The sequence below is a fragment of the Coregonus clupeaformis genome, chromosome 7, assembly GCF_020615455.1.
Source record: "Coregonus clupeaformis isolate EN_2021a chromosome 7, ASM2061545v1, whole genome shotgun sequence".
Classification (NCBI taxonomy): domain Eukaryota; kingdom Metazoa; phylum Chordata; class Actinopteri; order Salmoniformes; family Salmonidae; genus Coregonus; species Coregonus clupeaformis.
Genome location: NC_059198.1, coordinates 47,944,521 through 47,966,048, shown reverse-complemented (window position 1 = coordinate 47,966,048; position 21,528 = coordinate 47,944,521). Strand labels below are relative to the sequence as shown.

Below are 21,528 nucleotides of genomic sequence, written 5' to 3'. Positions count from 1 at the left end.
GTTGGAGGAGGAATCCCTGGCAGAGAGCAGCTGTCCCGTCGAACTCCCGTGGTCGGGATGTATGGATCCCTCTGGGTGCTGGGGTGTGGGTGGCTGGATCCGGTTGCCCAGCTGGTGTCGACAGATCGGGTCCTCTCCTCTCCAGGCGTTGGACGACCTGGAGAACCCGATCCATTGCTTCTTCCAAGCTGGCTAGCATTGTTGAATGCTCCTGGACCCGTTCCTCGACTCCAGGCATGCGCTCCTCTCCTGCTGACTTCTTTTCGAGAGGTGGGTGATTCTGTGATGCGTGATTTGACGGAGTCAGGCGCAGGAGGGCAAATCACAGCATACCGAGTTTATTCCGTAATCTAGCGTAACCAGTCCAGTGCGCAAAACAGGCGCACTGGGACAAACATGCACACAGGGAAAATACCCCGGCAAAACAAAATATTGAGCTCAACCGAGCTACTAATCCTCACAATGAACAATCACCCACAAGGACAAGGGGGGCAGAGGGAACACTTAAACACGTACTAATGAGGGGAATATGAACCAGGTGTGTGTAATTGACAAGACAAGACAAATGGAATGAGGAGATATGGAGCGGCATTGGCTAGAAGGCCGGTGACGACGAACGCCGAAGCCTGCCCGAACAAGGAGGGGAGACATCTTCGGAGGAAGTCGTGACACCAACCTTTTTATGAGAGTAAAGTAGATGTTGGATAAAAAATGTAATGACAGGCCTGATGGAAACAGAACATTTTACAGTAAACTTTACAAATGTCAACAACATTTTACATTTTAGTCATTTAGCAGATGCTCTTATCCAGAGCAATTTACAGAAGCAATTAGGATTAAGTGCCTTGCTCAAGGGCACATCGACAGATTTTTCACCTAATCAGCTTGGGGATTAGAAGCAGCAACCTTTCGGTTACTGGCACAACGCTCATAACCACTAAGCCACCTGCCGCCCACGTAGGGGACAAAACAAAATACAGTAGACAATGTGGGATCTTTTTGTGTCTGTTAAATAAATTATGCAAGAAATGACAGTGGAAACGGTTTTATGCGCAAATATTGATAGAATAACGATCATATCGAAGTAAACTTGGAGTCATGCGATTACATGTTTTATGGTCCTCCCACTATGACTCGTCGGGAAAGCATGCAGTTTATTAGGCTACAGATGAAATAAATTATGATGAACATTTCAGAGGGTGGGGGGGCAAATGTTGAAGGATTCTGCAGGCAGTTTTGTATTATGAGCACAGGGCTAATACAGAGGGAATTGGTCACTGATGCTGGAGTGGGGAAAGCAGAGATGCAGGCCGAGATGGCACTGATTGGCCTCAATCATAAATTGTCATTGGGAGACAGGATCACGGAGGAGCTAGTGGAGAGAGTCCGCAGATACATCCCAAATAGCACTACTCATCACTATGGGCTCTCTTCAAATGTAGTGCACTTCATATGGATGAGGGTGCCATTTGGAACACAGACTGTCTGTTCTCCACTGCCACTTTACTACTGCTCTTGGATTCATTTATTTGTGTTGGGCTCACTCAGACGACTCGGGTTCACTCAGGTTGAGTGAGTGTGTGTAGAGCAAACACAGACACGCACGCGCAGGCAGACAGACACCCACACACACACAGCGTCAGTGTCCCAGTTTTCTAATATTACACAGAAAGTAATTAGAATGAAAAGGGAAAGTTTACAACAGAATCAAAACATTGAGGGGCAGGCAAAGGCAATAACTAGCTTAAAGTAAACCAAATTTGAGTCACATTACCTTTAATTAAATAGGATTTCTAAATGTTTGTTATGTAGCTTGAGGTAGCTAAATGTTCCAGAACATTGCCTGGCAGGGAACAAATGGTACACAATATATTGTTGTCACGAAACAACTGTGGAGTAAACAACTGTTAACTAACCCATCTTTCCCAGTACACTGCCATTTAGTATTTATTTTTGCAATACATCCTTCTATTTTACTGTGATGTCTTACAAGGGCCTTGAACCTCTCTATTTGTACCATTTCTACCGAGATTGCCCTTTAGATTTTCTAAACAGTACTGTTTCATGGTCCATCTGAACACAGACAATATGACTTAACAACCACTCCTGGACCTGACTCCAAAAGTGAGCCACCGAAGGACAGTACCAAAAGAGATTATCTATTTATTATGTTTCCTCGTGGCAGTCTGCACAGGGCTGACTGTTCAATGTCCCATATATTGAGCATTATTTTGTGGCAAGAATTGTACATAATATTTTAAATTGAAAAGAACTGATTGATGCGTCAATTGTTGATTTTGTTGATCAGTTTATAAACCATATGCCATGGTATTGGGACATAACAAATCTGTTCCTAACTATTTTGAGTTTTATGCAGCATAGTTGTCAAACCTCTCGACCTTAAGTGAAACTGATACATTTTACGATTTATACTAGTCATTTTAAGCTATGTATGTTTTTTCCTAAAAAGGCAGACAAACCAATTAATGCCTTTCTCTTTTGAGTAATTGCCTCTTCCATTTTTGGGGGGCAGAGCTGTGATGAGTAGATTTTTGTATAGAGCATGCATCTCCATACACTTTTGTTAATTGCTTGTGACATAATTTTACTGTTCTTACGGTATTTACAATGTCATTCATAAACATGATATCTTTATTTTTTTACAAGAACATTGGTCTTTCCTCTATCAGCACATTGGAGTTTAGCCACCGCCTCGATTCGGTCTTATGTAGCAAAATGTGAAATAATGTTTTTTTACATTGGATAAAAGTAGAGACTCAGAGCTCCAAAATGGTATATCATACACTGCAGTTGAGGAACAATGGGAAAGTAATTCTGCTTTGAAAGTTCATAAACTTGTAACCCCACTTTTGAGAAAAATGCCTTTGAAGGTTTTGGTACAGCTACTGGAGAGCTCTTCTTAATCTACACCTATTCAGCCTCGTTCACACCCTCTTAAGCCCAACCCATATCTAGTCCTTGGCCTATATCCTAATCTGACTTTGAAAGTGTCCAGATACAAATATTTTATAAATATTTTATAATTATTAGATGATGCTTACCCAGACACTTGTCTAAATTGATGGGTCATGTGAAATAAATGCTATAACCACCCCCCAGCCACATCTAGCTAAGTGGATGGGTCACTATTGTCTAGACATGTACACATTACATTTACATTTACGTCATTTAGCAGACGCTCTTATCCAGAGCGACTTTCAAATTGGTGCATTCACCTTATAGCCAGTGGGATAACCACTTTACAATGTTTTTTTGTTTTTTTGGGGGGTGGGGGTGGGGTAAGGGGGGGTAGAAGGATTACTTTATCCTATCCCAGGTATTCCTTAAAGAGGTGGAGTTTCAAATGTCTCCGGAAGGTGGTGAGTGACTCCGCTGTCCTGACGTCGTGAGGGAGCTTGTTCCACCATTGGGGTGCCAGAGCAGCGAACAGTTTTGACTGGGCTGAGCGGGAACTGTGTTTCCGCAGAGGTAGGGGAGCCAGCAGGCCAGAGGTGGATGAACGCAATGCCCTCGTTTGGGTGTAGGGACTGATCAGAGCCTGAAGGTACGAAGGTGCCGTTCCCCTCACAGCTCCATGGTCTTGTAGCAGATGCGAGCTTCAACTGGAAGCCAGTGGAGTGTGCGGAGGAGTGGGGTGACGTGAGAAAACTTGGGAAGGTTGAACACCAGACGGGCTGCGGCATTCTGGATGAGTTGTAGGGGTTTAATGGCACAGGCAGGGAGCCCATCCAACAGCGAGTTGCAGTAATCCAGATGGGAGATGACAAGTGCCTGGATTAGGACCTGTGCCACTTCCTGTGTAAGGCAGGGTCGTACTCTCCGAATGTTGTAGAGCATGAACCTACAGGATCGGGTCACCGCCTTGATGTTAGCGGAGAACGACAGGGTGTTGTCCAGGGTCACGCCAAGGCTCTTCACACTCTGGGAGGAGGACACAACGGAGTTGTCAACCGTGATGGCGAGATCATGGAACGGGCAGTCCTTCCCCGGGAGGAAGAGCAGCTCCGTCTTGCCAAGGTTCAGCTTGAGGTGGTGATCCTTCATCCACACTGATATGTCTGCCAGACATGCAGAGATGCGATTTGCCACCTGGTTATCAGAAGCAGGAAAGGAGAAGATTAGTTGTGTGTCGTCTGCGTAGTAATGATAGGAGAGGCCATGTGAGGATATGACAGAGCCATGTGACTTGGTGTATAGCGAGAATAGGAGAGGGCCTAGAACTGAGCCCTGGGGGACACCAGTGGTGAGAGCACGTGGTGCGGTGACAGCTTCTCTCCACGCCACTTGGTAGGAGCGACCGGTCAGGTAGGACGCAATCCAAGAGTGAACCGCGCCGGAGATGCCCAGCTCCGAGAGGGTAGAGAGGAGGATCTGATGGTTCACAGCATCAAAGGCAGCAGACAGGTCTAGAAGGACAAGAGCAGAGGAGAGAGAGTTAGCTTTAGCAGTGCAGAGAGCCTCCGTGACACAGAGAAGAGCAGTCTCAGTTCAATGACCAGTCTTGAAACCTGACTGGTTTGGATCAAGAAGGTCATTCTGAGCGAGATAGCAAGAGAGTTGGCTAAAGACGGCACGCTCAAGAGTTTTGGAGAGAAAAGAAAGAAGGGATACTGGTCTGTAGTTGTTGACATCAGAGGGATCGAGTGTTGGTTTTTTGAGAAGGGGTGCAACTCTCGCTCTCTTGAAGACGGAAGGGACATAGCCAGCGGTCAAGGATGAGTTGATCAGCGAGGAGAGGTAAGGGAGAAGGTCACCGGAGATGGTCTGGAGAAGAGAGGAGGGGATAGGGGGTCAAGCGGGCAGGTTGTTGGGCGGCCGGCCGTCACAAGTCGCAAGATTTTATCCGGAGAGAGAGGGGAGAAAGAAGTCAAAGCGTAGGGTAGGGCAGTGTGAGCAGGACCAGCAGTGTCATTTGACTTAACAAACGAGGATCGGATGTCGTCAACCTTCTTTTAAAAATGTTTGACGAAGTCATCCACAGAGAGGGAGGAGGGGGGGAGGGGGAGGAGGATTCAGCAGGGAGGAGAAGGTGGCAAAGAGCTTCCTAGGGTTAGAGGCAGATGCTTGCAATTTAGAGTGGTAGAAAGTGGCCTTAGCAGCAGAAACAGATGAAGAAAATGTAGAGAGGAGGAAGTGAAAAGATGCCAGGTCCGCAGGGAGTCTAGTTTTCCTCCATTTCCGCTCGGCTGCCCGGAGCCCTGTTCTGTGAGCTCGCAATGAGTCATCAAGCCACGGAGCTGGAAGTGAGGACCGAGCCGGCCGGGAGGATAGGGGACATAGAGAGTCAAAGGATGCAGAAAGGGAGGAGAGGAGGGTTGAGGAGGCAGAATCAGGAGATTGGAGGGAGAAGGATGGAGCAGAGGGACGAGATGATCGGATGGAAGAGGAGAGAGTAGCGGGAGAGAGAGAGCGAAGGTTGCGGCGGTGCATTACCATCTGTGTAGGGGCAGAATGAGTAGTGTTGGAGGAGAGCGAGAGAGAAAAGGATACAAAGTAGTGGTCGGAGACATGGAGGGGAGTTGCAGTGAGATTAGTAGAAGAACAGCATCCAGTAAAGATGAGGTCAAGCGTATTGCCTGCCTTGTGAGTAGGGGGGGACGGTGAGAGGGTGAGGTCAAAAGAGGAGAGGAGTGGAAAGAAGGAGGCAGAGAGAAATGAGTCAAAGGTAGACGTAGGGAGGTTGAAGTCCCCCAGAACTGTGAGGGGTGAGCCATCCTCAGGAAAGGAACTTATCAAGGCGTCAAGCTCATTGATGAACTCTCCAAGGGATCCTGGAGGGCGATAAATGACAAGGATGTTAAGCTTAAATGGGCTAGTGACTGTGACAGCATGGAATTCAAATGAGGAGATAGACAGATGGGTCAGGGGAAAAATAGAGAATGTCCACTTGGGAGAGATGAGGATTCCTGTGCCATAACCCCGCTGACCAGATGCTCTCGGGGTATGCGAGAACACATGGTCAGACGAGGAGAGAGCAGTAGGAGTAGCAGTGTTTTCAGTGGTAATCCATGTTTCAGTCAGCGCCAAGAAGTCGAGGGACTGGAGGGTAGCATAGGCTGAGATTAACTCTGCCTTGTTGGCAGCAGAACGGCAGTTCCAGAGGCTGCCTGTGACCTGGAACTCCACGTGGGTGGAGAGGAGAGAACAGGGATAGACAGAGGCTTAGTTGACAGGCTACAGAAAATGGCTACAATAATGCAAAGGAGATCGGAATGAAACGAACTAAACATCTGGGAAAGGAGAGAGCGGGGCCTCCCTCACCACAACACCCAAATATAACTCTCCCAACTTCCACCTCAGAAACTATAATTGTTGTAAACTACAGCGGTTCAATGTTTTCTAGGAATAGACTAACTTAGTTTATTCAGCTAGCTAACTTGGTACAGTATTCTTCCGTGAAAATCATCCAGGGCACCTAGTCATAAGACGCCACAGCCAGCTAGCATGCCGGACTCCAACAACACGGTTTAGCACCAATACTCAGCCACAACAAACCACCAGTGTGTCAACACGGCAAGCAGATTATTTGTGTCCGTGTCTAACGTTGTGGGTTAGTCCCGACAGCTTGAGCGAGTCCGTCGTCAACTTATTCAGCCAGTTAGTTAGCTAGAATAGTTAGCATACTAGCTAGCCATTGCTTTCAGACAAAGAAGAAACCCCTCCTTTCACGGCACGAACACACAGAGAGAGCCAAGCTAACGTTAACTAGTCACCCATGTCCCGAATTCCTTGAACGACTCTGGCTACCAATATGTAAAAACAAGACACAAATGTAGGTTATAACTTACTCCTAGCAGCTACTGTTAGCTAGCCAAGTGCAAGCTAGCCACTGAATTGACTCAGCCAGTTCGCGTCTGTTCGCTAGGTCGTTCCAGCTATTGTTTACTAGTAGCTATCCAGGTAGCAACAAGCTAGCTAAATTTCAAGCACAGTAGCCACTTACTACCTAACGTTAACGCTTCAGACAATGAGGTTAGAAAACAGCTGAATGGTAGGCATTATTGTATGTAATTATTGTAGGCAGCCAGCTGGCGTAATTACAGGCACTCTCAGGCGTGAAACAACTATACCGTTGCTAATAGTTGCCAGTAGCTACCCGCCAGCTAGTCCAGGTAGTGGGTTAGCTAGCTAGCTTCGTGCTTCACCGGGCTCAGCCGAATACATCACTAACCTACAATAATTACTCGACAAAGCCCAAACTATGTATAAAGCCAAGCTTACCTGACGACCTCACCCGACAACCTCCTCTCCTGTGGCACCTCTGGTGTTCATGAAATACAATAGATGGCCGTTATCACCCCCAGACACACCTGGCTAACTTGATGGGTAATGCTATCATTCTCTTGCGAAGTGGAGTCTTTTGTTTAGACATGTAGTCATCTAGCTAAACAATTAAACATAATCCCAACCCATACTACTAGCAATACAAACTGATTGTCATAGTTAGCCACCATGCATGAAATGCTGTAGTATGATTATGCAGGTAGTTAAAGCTAACCAACTAGGTTCAATGTTAGCTAGCTAACTAACATTAGGCTATGACTTGTAATGCAAATGATTTTCTGAGATACAAATATTATTACTACTTAACGTTAGCTAGCGAGCCAGAAAGCTAACGTTCGCTAGCTAACAAACGGAACGCTTTAACATGCAATGAAAACAACTTTCTGACAAAGTTAGAAACATATAATATCTGAAAATGTAGCTAAACTCTTACCCATATACATGGATTAATGCTTCACGGCAGCTTGTCTTTTACGTTTGGTTTGTAGCTAGCTACAGCTTGTTTCGCCCGTTGTTTTGTCAAGTCACTCCGGTTCACACTGACCTTGTGCAGAAAAGTAGTCCATCACAACTTTTTCCCACTGATCTATGTCGATAGTGCCTGCTAAATTCTGGGAAGCAAGGTTGTTGAAAGCAGTAGCAACACTTTTGCAGATCTCAATAGCTAAAGTTATATATTTCAAAAAAGCTGTGGTAGCAAGGATTATTATACAGAAGTGTGCTACATGGCAGACCAATCCGAACTTATCTCTCTGCATTTCCAGCTCATCCATTATCTCAGCCAATCATGGCTAGCGGGAAGGTTCCTGTCTTTTTCCGTGGCTAAACCAACTAGGCTCGTAATGTAACAATTGTATTTGTATTTATAGATGGCATACACATTTGTTATTAAGGCACATTAAAGTTCACATGTTCCAGAAGGCATTCCTGCCTAAAAAAATCAATACAAATATTGAATGCCTCTCATGTGACGTAGTGATGTGCAACATATGCCTAGCTTCTTGAAAAGAAGATGCCTCTTCTGGAGGATGAAATTGGAATTATAACCAACTCTTCATAGCTTCATTTAAAAAGGACGATACTTCAATGTTGCAAGAGTGAGTGTGGTGTGGAGCAGTAGTCCTCAAAATGTGAAGTGTGTCACATACAAAAAGGATTGAGATACAAGAAGTGGAAGATTTATACAATGATTGTGTGTAATTTACCAATTTAACCAATTCAAGAGTACAATGAGTAAGGGGTCATTTGATTATTGATTTAGAGAGAGAGAGAGAGAGAGAGAGAGAGAGAGAGAGAGAGAGAGAGAGAGAGAGAGAGAGAGAGAGAGAGAGAAACATACAGTTGAAGTCGGAAGATTACATACACCTTAGCCAAATACATTTCAACTCAGTTTTTCACAATTCCTCACATATAATCCTAGTAAAAATTCCCTGTCTTAGGTCAGTTAGAATCACCACTTTATTTTAAGAATGTGAAATGTCAGAATAATAGTAGAGAGAATGGTTTATTTCAGCTTTTATTTCTTTCATCACATTCCCAGTGGGTCAGAAGTTTACATACACTCAATTAGTATTTGGTAGCATTGCCTTTAAATGGTTTAACTTTGGTCAAACGTTTCGGGTAGCCTTCCACAAGCTTCCCACAATAAGTTGGGTGAATTTTGGCTCATTCCTCCTGACAGAGCTGGTGTAACTGAGTCAGGTTTGTAGGCCTCCTTCCTCGCACACGCTTTTCAGTTCTGCCCACAAATGTTCTATAGGATTGAGATCAGGGCTTTGTGATGGCGACTCCAATACCTTGACTTTGTTGTCCTTAAGCCATTTTGCCACAACTTTGGAAGTATGCTTGGGGTCATGGTCCATTTGGAAGACCATTTGAGACCAAGCTTTAACTTCCTGACTGATGTCTTGAGATGTTGCTTCAATATATCCACATAGTTCACCAGTCCCTCCTGCAGCAAAGCACCCCACAGCATGATGCTGCCACCCCCGTGCTTCACAGTTGGGATTGTGTTCTTCGGCTTGCAAGCATCCCCCTTTTTCCTCCAAACATAACGATGGTCATTATGGCCAAACAGTTCTATTTTTGTTTCATCAGACCAGACGACATTTCTCCAAAAAGTACGATCTTTGTCCCCATGTGCAGATGCAAACCGTAGTCTGACTTTTTTATTGCGGTTTTGGAGCAGTGGCTTCTTCCTTGCTGAGCGGCCTTTCAGGTTATGTCGATATAGGACTCGTTTTACTGTGGATATAGGTATTTTTGTACCTGTTTCCTCCAGCATCTTCACAAGGTCCTTTGCTGTTGTTCTGGAATTGATTTGCACTTTTCGCACCAAAGTATGTTCATCTCTAGGAGACAGAACGCGTATCCTTCCTGAGCGGTATGACGGCTGCGTGGTCCCATGGTGTTTATACTTGCGTACTATTGTTTGTACAGATGAACGTGGTACCTTCGGGCATTTGGAAATTGCTCCCAAGGATGAACCAGACTTGTGGAGGTCTACAATTCTTTTTCTGAGGTCTTGGCTGATTTCTTTTGATTTTCCCATGATGTCAAGCAAAGAGGCACCGAGGTTGAAGGTAGGCCTTGAAATACATCCACAGGTACACCTCCAATTGACTCAAATTATGTCAATTAGCATATCATAAGCTTCTAAAGCCATGACATCATTTTCTGGAATTTTCCAAGCTGTTTAAAGGCACAGTCAACTTAGTGTATGTAAACTTCTGACCCACTGGAATTGTAATACAGTGAATTATAAGTGACATAATCTGTCTGTAAACAATTGTTGGAAAAATTACTTATGTCATGCACAAAGTAGATGTCCTAACCGACCAAACTATAGTTTGTTAACAAGAAATGTGTGGAGTGGTTGAAAAATAAGTTTGAATGACTCCAACCTAAGTGTATGTAAACTTCCGACTTCAACTGTATACTGTAGATAAACATTTCAGGGTTGGTTGAAGCAGTACCATAACTTAGTCAGAGATTGCAATAGACTATATCAGTCAGAGGACGTCCCTATTGTCCTAAAAAGGCAAGGACAGATGTCGCCCTGAAGGGCTAGGCCATGCAGTGCCTTCTGAAAGTATTCACACCCCTTGACTTTTTGTCACTGGCCAACACACAATAACCCATAATGTCAAAGTAGAATTATGTTTTTAGAAATTTTTACAAATTATTTACAAATGAAAAGTTGAAATGCCTTGAGACAATGTGTATTCAACCACTTTGTTATGGCAAGCCTAAATAAGTTAAGGAGTAAAAATGTGGTTAACAAGTCACATAACAATTTGCATGGACTCACTCTGTGTGCAATAATAGTGATAACATGATGTTTGAAGGACTACCTCATCTCTGTACCCCACACATTCAATTAACTGTAAGATCCCTCAGTCGAGCAATGAATTTCAAACACAGATTCAACAACAAAGACCAGGGAGGTTTTCTAATGCCTTGTAAAGAAGGGCACCTATTGGTAGATGGGTAAAAATAAAATATAAGGCAGTCATTGATTATCCTGATGAGCATGGTGAAGTTATTAATTACACTTTGGATGGTGTATCAATAAACCCAGTCACTACAAAGATACAGGCGTACTTTCTAACTCAGTTGCTGTAGAGAAAGGAAACCACTCAGGGATTTCACTATGAGGCCAATGGTGACATTAAAACAGTTATAGAGTTTAATGGCTGTGATAGGAGAAAACTGAGGATGGATCAACAACATTGTAGCTACTCCACAATACTAACCTAATTGACAGAGTGAAAAGAAGGAAGCCTGTACAGAATAAATATATTCCAGAACATACATCCTGTTTGCATTACGTCACTAAAGTAATACTGCAAAAAATGTGGCAAGCAATTAACTTTTTGTCCTGAATACAAAGTGTTATGTTTGTGGCAAATCCAATACAACACATTACTGAGTACCACTCTCCATATTTTAAACCATAGTGGTGGCTGCATCATGTTATCGGTATGCTTGTAATCGTTAAGGACTGGAGAGTTTTTCAGGACTAATTCAATTCAGTGTAGATTAATTCACCATTCAGCATGACAATAACATAAAATACAAGGCAAAATCTACACTGGAGTTGTTTACCAAGAACACAGTGAATGTTACTTATTGAACGAGTTACAGTTTTGACTTAAATCTATTTGAAAATCTATGGCAAGACCTGAAAATGGTTTTGTAGTATTGATCAAAAACCAATTTGACAGAGATTGAAGAATTTTGAAAAGAATAATGGGCAAATGTTGCTCAATCCAGGTGTGGAAAGCTCTTAGAGACTTACACCAAAAGACTCAAAGCTGTAATAGCTGCTAAAGCCGCTTCTACAAAGTATTGACTTAGGGGTGTGAATACTTATGTAAATTATCTGTATTATTGAAAGATCTGTATTTCATTTTCAATACATTTGCAAAAATGTCTAAACACGTTTTCACTTTGTCATTATGGGGTATTGTCTGAAGATGGGTGAGAAAACAACATCAATTTAATCTATTTTGAATTCAGGTTGTAACACAACAAAATGTGGAATAAGTCAAGGTGTATGAATACTTTGTGAAGGCACTGTATGTTACACAATACTGACACCAGCATGCACACACACACACACACACACACACACACACACACACACACACACACACACACACACACATGCACACACACTCACACACACACTCACACACCCCAGTTGTGCTCAATTCTGAATTTTGGAATTGACACCCATTCAACTCATGAGTTGAAATTTGAATTGGATTGGCTACACTCCACAGAATAGAGAATTTGAATTTAAGTTTGTGACAGGAAGATTAATCAAATTTAGTGCAATTCAAAGAAATTCCAGTTATTATAGAAAATGAGAGTTTCATTGAATGTGACAAGTCACACTTTATATAACTTTTATCTGGAAACAATGTTCATATATGCTTTAACCTTAATGCTTAGAATAACCAATTATATTTCCGCCAACCATTTCATTTGTCTGGCTTCTTTTTTAAGGGTTTATGGTCAATTTGAGGGTTAAACTAATGCATTCTGGGAAAGGTATTATTTTTCCCCATATTGAGCAAAATGTAAGTGATTAACAAAATGTAATAGAATATTCACAAACAGGTGTTGTATACATTCTCTCTGTCTGAGATCAATTCATTTCTGTGGGTATGTACAGGTGATATCAGTAAATCCATACCAAAACAAACCTCAAGGCTGTTTAACAAGGCCTTGTAAAGTGAGAACATGTCTACATCCGAAATGGAACCCTATTCCTGATATAGTACTATATTTTTGAGTCCTAATGTGCCCTGGTCAAAAGTAGTACACTATAAAGGGAATAGTGTGCCATTTGAGGGGAGTTTGTACACAGTAAAAGCAGAAGTGTTAATTTAACTCCTATCGAGTTGAATTTAACTCTGTTTCAGATAACATTTGGTCCCACTCAAAATCAGTGTAAAATGTACTCTTTGGTCAGTGTAAAACTTTTAGAGTAAATTCTACTCCATATTGTGTAAAAAATAACAATGAAATGTGTCAAAATATTTAACACTGTAGTTTAATCACACTGTTGAGAGTAATATGATTACACTGTATAGAGTTAAGTCAACTACAATTTTACTTTAAAAAATGACACTTTAAAGTGTAATGATATTTACTTTTCATTTCTCTACAGTTTTTTTTTTTTTTTTTTAAATCATATGATGTAGTGTTACTGAATTATAGAAATATCAATACTATCAAATAAAACAAAGCACAATAATACAAGATGAGAGCACCCACATTTATTGAAAAAAAAAGTATAATTTCAATGTCCGTGAATTTACATTGTACACCCATTGCCTTGTCTATGACAGAAGTATAACATCATAAAAATGTTCACCAGAGAAAGCAATATGGCACAACAAGGAGAGCTGTGTCATTTCCTCCATATGACCTTTGTATGTCAAAAGGTCTAGGGTAGTGCAGGTTGTCGACATGAAAAAAAACTAAATCATGCTTTGATCTGATCACCTCATATGCATGGAAATGTTCTTGAAAAGTTACTGTAACTAAAGGCACTGTGAGTAGTAACAGTTTTTCACACATTATCAGAACTGACTCAATCTGATAAAACAAGGGCACTTCAGAGTCAACTTCGCCACAGATAACCAAGTGTGGGCGATAAACATACCCATTATGTTTAGCCCAATTAACCTTCATAACCTGAATGCTACTGGGCACTTGCATTGCCAAAGCAATTTCAGAACCTCCTTTTACCATATTTAAAGCCACCATTTTTCCTGGACCAATATCTAACCGACTAAAAGTTGTTGATCTTCGCCAACTATATGCCATATGATTCTGATGCTTTTTTGCCAGCGTTTTGGTAATATTTTTAAACGATTTAAGCTGTTTTTTGAAAAAATTATGTTTGCCTTCATACCTCATACACCAACTATGAAGTACAGGCCCTATTTTCTGGATGCAGCGGGGATAGTGGATAAGAAAATGGTGCTTTGGTAAAAGTTTTTTCTGAGGATACAACTTCTTAAACAGTGTATGGTGATCAACAATCAAATGTTTTAAATATACACATAGACCTTGAGATAACATGGGCGAGAATATAATGTTAATTATTTGCAATAATAAAAGAAGCAGGCCCCAGTGTTGGTCAGTAGAAGTTACCAAATCTCCAAAGATAAGAGGAACATTCCTAAGTAAGCACCAGGACTGAATTGCATTCAGTCCCAGATCATTAGATCCTTCACTTAAATTAACAGTCACAGGCCTGTTATTTCTCTCTGTGAAACCATAATCAAAACTTTGTATTCTTGAATGTATTTCTCCTGATGTAACATGTTTTTCATTCAAATACAGAAATAATAACTTCAATTCGTACTGGCCAACCCCCTTCTAACACATCATGCATCACATCAACTGAGAAGTTCTCAGTTGTGTGAAAATACCTCAATGAATTTAATATGCATGACCTTTTCACACCAAAAACATACGGAAGGGATGGATTACAAGCCATTTCTTGACAGTGAGCAGTATGCATATCTTTGGTGCGTAAAACTATTTTGGAAGAATCTTCAGAGAATTCTGTTTGAAAGTCCTCCTTTTCTGCTAAACAGAACCTGCAACAGTACCTTGCACTGAAAGACTCCACCAGACCAAACAAACTATGCAAACCCAAATTATCACCTGTTACCTGTACTACAGTGCCACGTACATAACCACTGTATAATGGAATCTCAATACCATCGCTCTCTAACACTTTAATGTCTCGAACAATGGGAGCAAAAATTTCACTAAAACCATATCGTTTAACATCTTGAGTATGAAATAAGGCGCACAGGTGTATGTTAGCCACAAAATAATTCCATTTTGGAGAGAAGTTTCTTAAAGTAAAATATACTCCACCCAATTTATGAATACCTCGCTTGGAACCCAATGGGTTGGCGACCTCAAAATCATCATAGAACATCTGGACCTGTATTGTCTGCTTCTCAGTTGAGAACAGGGGGTGACTTTTAAAAAAAGATCCATCACAAATATCTCTCAGTCTAGAGTTGCTGGTAGCTGAGCTTTGCAACATTTCTGCAAAATACTGACTTTTAAATATTGACTGCAGTGTAGATAAAATTGGAATATACATGAATTTATCTTGAACTACTACCTGATCATATGTTCCAGTCTTTTTATTTCGTCTTGTGTCAAATCTTGAACCAATCACACATTCAACTGGTTCTACTATTTCCCACTTGGCAGTCATAAATTTTGATCGCTTGTATTCCGAATTTAGAACTGTGAAAGGATTCTCTAACCCCTCAAAACACGCCTCAACTTTCTTGCACATTTCTGTTTCTCTTTCATTACTAAATACATGCTTTATCACTGTTTCTTTAGCATGCTGATGAATATCTTGAACAATCTCTTCCATGGAAATCACTACAGTATTTACTGTACTTTGACCAACACCTGCTGCCTTTAGATCAGAAATAACAGCTGCACAACTATTTACAATGTATGGCGAAGATAACTCTGACTCAGCCTCTAAACATTCAGTCGACACTTCAACATGAGAAATATTACTGGTGTTGACGGTACTTTGAGGGTCTGAAAGATCATCTTCTATAGAATCTACTAAACTTTCTCCGTGGCACTTGTTAAGATGTTTTCTAAAACCAGAAAAGCTACCAAAAGAACGTGAGCATCCTTCTTGACCACATTTCAGAAAAAGAGTCCTGCCTGTACATAGCCCATGAATTATCTTAAGGTGCTTAACAAGGTTGTTTGGACTTCCATGGTCACTTTTGCAAAGAAAACACTTCATAGTTTTATCTCAACTAACGCACCATTCTTGCTCGCAACTCAGCAACTCTAGGAGTCTCCTTTGTTTCCCCCATGTCGATGTTATAGATGGTTGTTTGCACAAAAGTGAAAAAGCTGCTCAAGGAAGAACTGTATGACGTACCAAATACGTAATGGGCTTTAAAGACTTCGTCAAAAGCTCCTACTGAACCTGTTGCCTTGCATGGAAGAGCATGCTTGTCAACCACAATGAAGTAGGAGTGAATGCTGCTCTGTGTGGATCCCTGGGCGAGAAGGTAGGGCTGACTGCTTTGGGTGATGTTGTCAAGATGCTGCTGCACACTGGTTCCAACCTACAAAAAAACACATTCAACAGAATTGTTTTGGTGACTAACCTCTGACAATAGATAAGATCACCTCAAACTGTGCACAAGATTGAGATGATGGAATATATATTTTAAACAACTGTTAAGCATACCTTTTGAAATCTGATGAGCTGATCTACAGCTTGATATGCAGACATCTTTCCCGGCCTCTTTCTACCTTGTGCAGATGGTGGTAGCAAATGTAGCAGCAGCAAGATGGCAGACATGTCACTGTCCCAGCCTACAAATAAGTAAATAAAAACCTGGTTAACATTGTGCCGTAGCATAACATTCTTATTCACAACTTGCACCATTATGGACATATAATGCACACCTACATTATCCACATAAAAAGTAAAACAGTTCATTCATACCATTCTCAACTTCAGCAGCTGACTCAGCATTGCGCATCAAATCCAAGAGTTCTGTGGTGGATAAAAGTCCATGGCTTTCCTTTATTACTTTTGCTTTGAAAGTGGTTGGCCACTTCTCCAAGAATTTGTTGGCTGTGGCCTCACCAAACAGAAGCCTGAAATCTTGTTCTATCTGCAATGTAACACACAAAGACAGAAATAATGAGTGTTACCTTATTCTTCATTGGATATTTTTGGTGATGCAGTGAATTAAGTTGTCATACCAGTCCTGGTGTGTCCAGAAATCTTGGGAAGACCGAGAAGACATCTGATGATTTGGCTTCATCGTTGACCATTGCTTGCCGATATATGAAGGTCATTTTCATCTTCTCACGGACAGTGTTTTCATCAGCAGAGTGTCTCAAAACAGCAATAGCTGCTTCCACATCCTCATCAGATGGCTCTCTGTCATAGGTGAAGGGCTGACGATCACGGCCTGGCCCACCAACTTAAGACAAAATACAGTGTTAAGAAATCCTTTCTGTACAATTCACAGGTCACCATTATAATTACATGTCACTGATCAGAAAACATACCTTTAGGAGATTTGCTGACTGAGGCACCTCTTTCCTCTGCTGTTTTTCTTTGTATGGTCTTCAATCGCCATGCAAGGTATCCGGAACCACTCTCCGGATCGTAGTAATGATCCTATATTATTATAAATAAATTATAAAGGAGTACTATTCCCATTTCATAGAGTGAATATGTGCATAATGTTGCAATAACCCATTTACTTACATATCCATGTTGTGAGTATGGGTCTTCTAGATAGGGAAACAAAGCTACTATCCCCTGTGCATACATCACTCTGACACTTTTGGGGGGATGTCCTAGCATATGAATTCAAAGTTAACATCACACTGAATTGATATTGCACAACACATTTTACATAATTAATAACCGGAAAATAATAACAATGTTTCTTTACAGCCCATCTATATGCTTAATGCTTACCCATGTGTTTCTGTCATCTCAGCAGCAAGTATGTTGATCATCTGTCTTCTGGTGGCATCTGTCAGAGATTTGGTTTTTCCATACTCTTGCATAATGCGTTCACCACCAGGCTTTGATGTTAGGATTTTTTCAATCAGCTATAGGTGGAAAGAAATGTGCTTTCCGTAATTGTAAAACAATATGTAATGCTGTCACATGATGAAACAACATTCAGATTGGACTTAACAGCAATGTTCACCACTTACTGCTTTTGCCTCATAGTTTATGTGGCATGGCCTTTTAGGCTGGCTTCCTTCGCCAGCCGCTACTTCTTCAACATCGTCACACACAGTGAAATTCAGAATGATGGTGTCATCAGATGTACCCGAGCATGATGATGAATGAGAGGTATCTGTTCATTATGAAATTTGTGCAAAACATAGAAACATATTACAATAAACTGTTATTTTTAAGACAATAAAGGTTCTCATTCTGGCCTTTAAACTAAAAAACTAATTGAATGAATGAATACCAAGTCCATTGCCCAGCATGATTCTGAAAGTTCCAGGTGACTCCTTTACTAATTCTTCAAAAACATCTGAGTCAACTTCTGTGTCAGACTGGTCATACACCTTAATGTCTGGCTTTCTGCTTTCTGGTATGTTGAATTTTAGACACACTGTTAAAAAAAGAAGAAAAAAAGAAAAACATGCATTCCCTTCTCACAAGAATCCAAGTTCATACTTAAGGTTGCCTCATGTGTTCACAAAATGATGAAAGACAAGGATCTGCACCTGATTTTATGTTACTGAAAATATAAAGCACAGCAGAAATGACTATAGACCTAAATAGATATCATAAGATAATAGCTTAATGCTGTATTATTTTGTCATTAGGGTGATATGTATTGCTTTAACCTATTATACCTACCTTCTTTCAAGAAAGCATTGAATGTCAGCTCAGACAGCTTGACGTATTTCTGCTCTTCCCCGAGCTGAACACGCAACAGCATTTTGCCTCTGTTAACAAAGAAAATATATATTCAAAATCATCATTTAGTGCTGGTTCAACTAAGCGTTAGCTAACTATCCATTTATCTCAGTAGTACTAGCTACGCAATGCACTATGCATTACTTAGACGTTACACTGCAATTACAAAGGCTGAAGTAGACAAAGTTGTGCTGGTTGAATATAACGTTAAGCTGCCATTTTCTGCAGCAAATGGGTGTAGGCTAGTTCAAGTTTAGAGGCACATTGTCCCATTAGCTACCAAATAACTAGCTATGTGTCAAAGTTAGCTAGCTCATTAGCCATTTTAGTTCGAACAGTAGCTAACCATTAAAATGGTTAAGCAATGTTAAACAAACCCGTCATGCAAATCAGTGATCTAAGTTATCGTTTTATAACACCAACATTAGCTGGCTAACTATCAGAAGCATGCTAACATTACCGTTATATATAGCTTTATAAAAAACAGTTAACGTTAGTGTAAGGAAGCCTGGGAAGCTATACAATAACGTTAGCTAACAATACTATCTGTATAAATGTTTTGTTGTTAGCGAACGCTATTTTACGTATTTACCATTCTGACAAACTTCATTCGTGAAAATATTGCAACACAAAGAAAGACAGTTACCGATACTGATTGCAAGCTAGCTAACCGCATGACAAGCACAATCTGCGCTCATGCCAAACGGTGGTGTCCTTCAAACGAACTGATTAGCTAAGTTAACGTTACCTATTTTTAGCCATATGAAACAGCAAGCCATTCACAAAAATATCAAACATATTCCATGGGTATATCATATAACAGTTATTACTGTCAACCATCTGAACTTACAAGCTAATTTAGCTGGCTGATGACGAGGTCACTGCAAGGGGGACCGCCGCATGGAACTCGTAACTTAAAATATGACCTTGACATCAGCACAACTCTAAAATTATGTAAAGTTAAAAAATACCGGTTTGGTGTTGAAAAAACGGGGATGTAACTTACCTAGCAATATCTGTGGCCTAGCTACTCCTTCGCAATCTTCCTCCACCAACGTACGTGCCAAACTTCAGCAAAGCAGAGTGGCGGGTATTCATCACTGCTGTAGAGTTGAAATTGTCACTGCGTATCTGCAGATTTTTACACTCACTTTTAACTCCACTGATAGAGCAACTTTACTCTCAAAAATGTTGAAAATACTCTATCTGGGTTAAAATAACTTTACTCTGAAATATTAACACCCCATTTTTTACTGTGTAGCAGCCCTACCTACCCATTGCCTGTTATGTGTTGCCTGTTATCCATTCTGCAGGAGGATTAATGGGCCAATTGATCAACAGCAGACTGGTATATCCTGAAGAGGGGGCTGATCACTTACCTACGGCAGGCCTGACACAGCAGCACCAATCAGCAACATGGCTACGGGATTGATTACAGACGCATGGCTGGGCTGTGGCTGAGGGAGATGAGTTGCTAACGTCGCTTTGCTCGTTCCCTGACAGTTTGACTTGACAGGGAAGGAGCCTTCACAGCCGCCGTGCGTGCAAGGAGAGCGAGATATAGATAGGTTCAACAAGGCATAAACGCAACGGGGATGAAAACACAGGTGTTAAGCTCAATCACAAACCTAAGGGCATGCTTCGGTGGAGACAAATGCTCAGCGCCGCCAATATAATGATGCACACCTGAAGAGGCATCACACTAGATGGTATGGATTGTGGAGGAGAACAGTTTGTGTCGACTGCTCTTGCTTGGAATGAAGCATGAATAACACAAGGCTGGTATCGAAGTTATTGGATTTCAATGGGGCACCACATTGAAGGCTCTCTTAAATTTAAGAGGCCAAGCCGCTCAATCATCCACCACTCAACATAAATGGCATAAATAAAAAATGTAAACGTAAATGTGTCAGGGGCTGAGAATCAGTCGAAATACTGCCTCAGTAATGTTTTGGCTCTGGCTTTGTTTACAAACTACTGCCCACACATACACACGCATACATACACTGTTTATTCTGAAAACTGGAACCATTTTGCTGTGAGAGGAATTTATTTGAGCATTAGAAAAATAACTGGTTTGTAAATAATAGAATGAGGGTAATCTTTAGTGACAAACTGTTCATACACATTTTAACATCTGTCAAAATTAGATTTTTCCACTTCTGCCCCCAGAATTAATATGCAAATGAGTAATCATTCTTCTGGATTTTATTTTTTCATTTGCTAAAATTATAAATCACACAGCAGGTAAAAAACGATTGTTGAAATTACTAGCGAAGCGTAACCTGGGATACAGTCCACAACATTCTTGTTATCAGTTGGCTGGTTAAAATAGAGGACTATTAGCTCCTGTCAGGTTAGATTGATTATACAGACGAGAAATAAGTATGTGTACACTGCACTGGGAATGAATGAATGAGAGAGAGAGAGAGAGAGAGAGAGAGAGAGAGAGAGAGAGAGAGAGAGAGAGAGAGAGAGAGAGAGAGAGAGAGAGAGAGAGAGAGAGAGAGAGAGAGAGAGAGAGAGAGAGAGAGAGAGAGATGCAGGACATGAGTGTTTGGCTGAGGAGGAATGTGTCCGTGTTCTCTCCACTGCTCCTCTCTTCTTTTCTACTGCTCTGTTCTTCCTAACCCCCTCCCTCCTCCTTCCCCATCCAGCCGCTGGCTGAGTTCCCTCCGTTCCTCTTGTCTCTCAGCGCCAAGACCAGAGCCCTTCAGTGGACTGTGCCGTTTGATTCATGTGAGTGCTGATTCACGCCCTGCAATCTGGGGAGTGAGGGCAGGCAGCACAGGATTCCCTCTCTCTCTACATCCATAATTCAGCGTTCGCGCCTTCCTCCTACTCCTCTTTGCCTTCTTCTTCTTCTTCATCTTACTGCTGCTGCTGCCATACGTTGCCGTTGCTTCTGATGCTGTTGTAGGTTACACTCAAGTTCCAGCACAGCCTACCTGAGGTATCATTCACTGAGACGGAGCTCTGCTGTCTCAACTCAAAGTACACAGGTAAGAGAAAAAATACACTGCTTTCCTCAATGAGCTTTGGATTGTGTTGGAAATGTATTGTTCACTTGTTGTTTGAATAGTGTCAAAGTCTGGCTGGTTTGATCTTGTATGTGGAGTCTGAGGAAAAGAAATGGGGAAAAAAAATTATGATGGCAATTTGCGAATCATAATTGAAGTTGTGGTCTGTAGAAGAAAATTGACTGTTGTTGTATGGGCTTG

The 21,528-nt window shown here is 41.4% G+C and overlaps 3 protein-coding genes across 3 annotated transcripts in view; 1 reads left to right on the top strand and 2 right to left on the bottom strand.

Annotated features, from left to right (window-relative positions):
• Positions 1-16,407, bottom strand: part of LOC121569814 — a 169,666-nt gene extending 153,259 nt beyond the window's left edge. Inside the window, exons 1-3 of the mRNA XM_045221552.1 lie at positions 16,346-16,407; positions 16,085-16,212; positions 14,192-15,959 (exon numbers count right to left, since the gene is read on the bottom strand). Coding sequence (XP_045077487.1) covers positions 14,192-15,628 — 1,437 coding nt within the window. The 5' untranslated portion in view covers positions 15,629-15,959; positions 16,085-16,212; positions 16,346-16,407. The remainder of the gene's footprint in view (positions 1-14,191; positions 15,960-16,084; positions 16,213-16,345) is intronic.
• Positions 16,408-16,602: 195 nt separating this feature from the next.
• On the bottom strand, positions 16,603-19,555 carry LOC121570263. Its single transcript, XM_045221551.1, has 6 exons — positions 18,248-19,555; positions 17,850-17,996; positions 17,584-17,729; positions 17,339-17,475; positions 17,198-17,214; positions 16,603-16,832 (listed from the first exon to the last, which is right to left on the bottom strand). Exons 1-6 carry the CDS (start codon positions 18,327-18,329, stop codon positions 16,603-16,605), a joined length of 759 nt encoding a protein of 252 aa, XP_045077486.1. The 5' UTR covers positions 18,330-19,555.
• Positions 19,556-20,860: 1,305 nt separating this feature from the next.
• The window catches only part of LOC121569813 (cadherin-18-like), a 346,107-nt gene continuing 345,439 nt past the window's right edge, over positions 20,861-21,528 (top strand). Inside the window, exon 1 of the mRNA XM_041881031.2 lies at positions 20,861-21,309. The gene's annotated coding sequence lies outside the window, so the exon portion shown is untranslated. The remainder of the gene's footprint in view (positions 21,310-21,528) is intronic.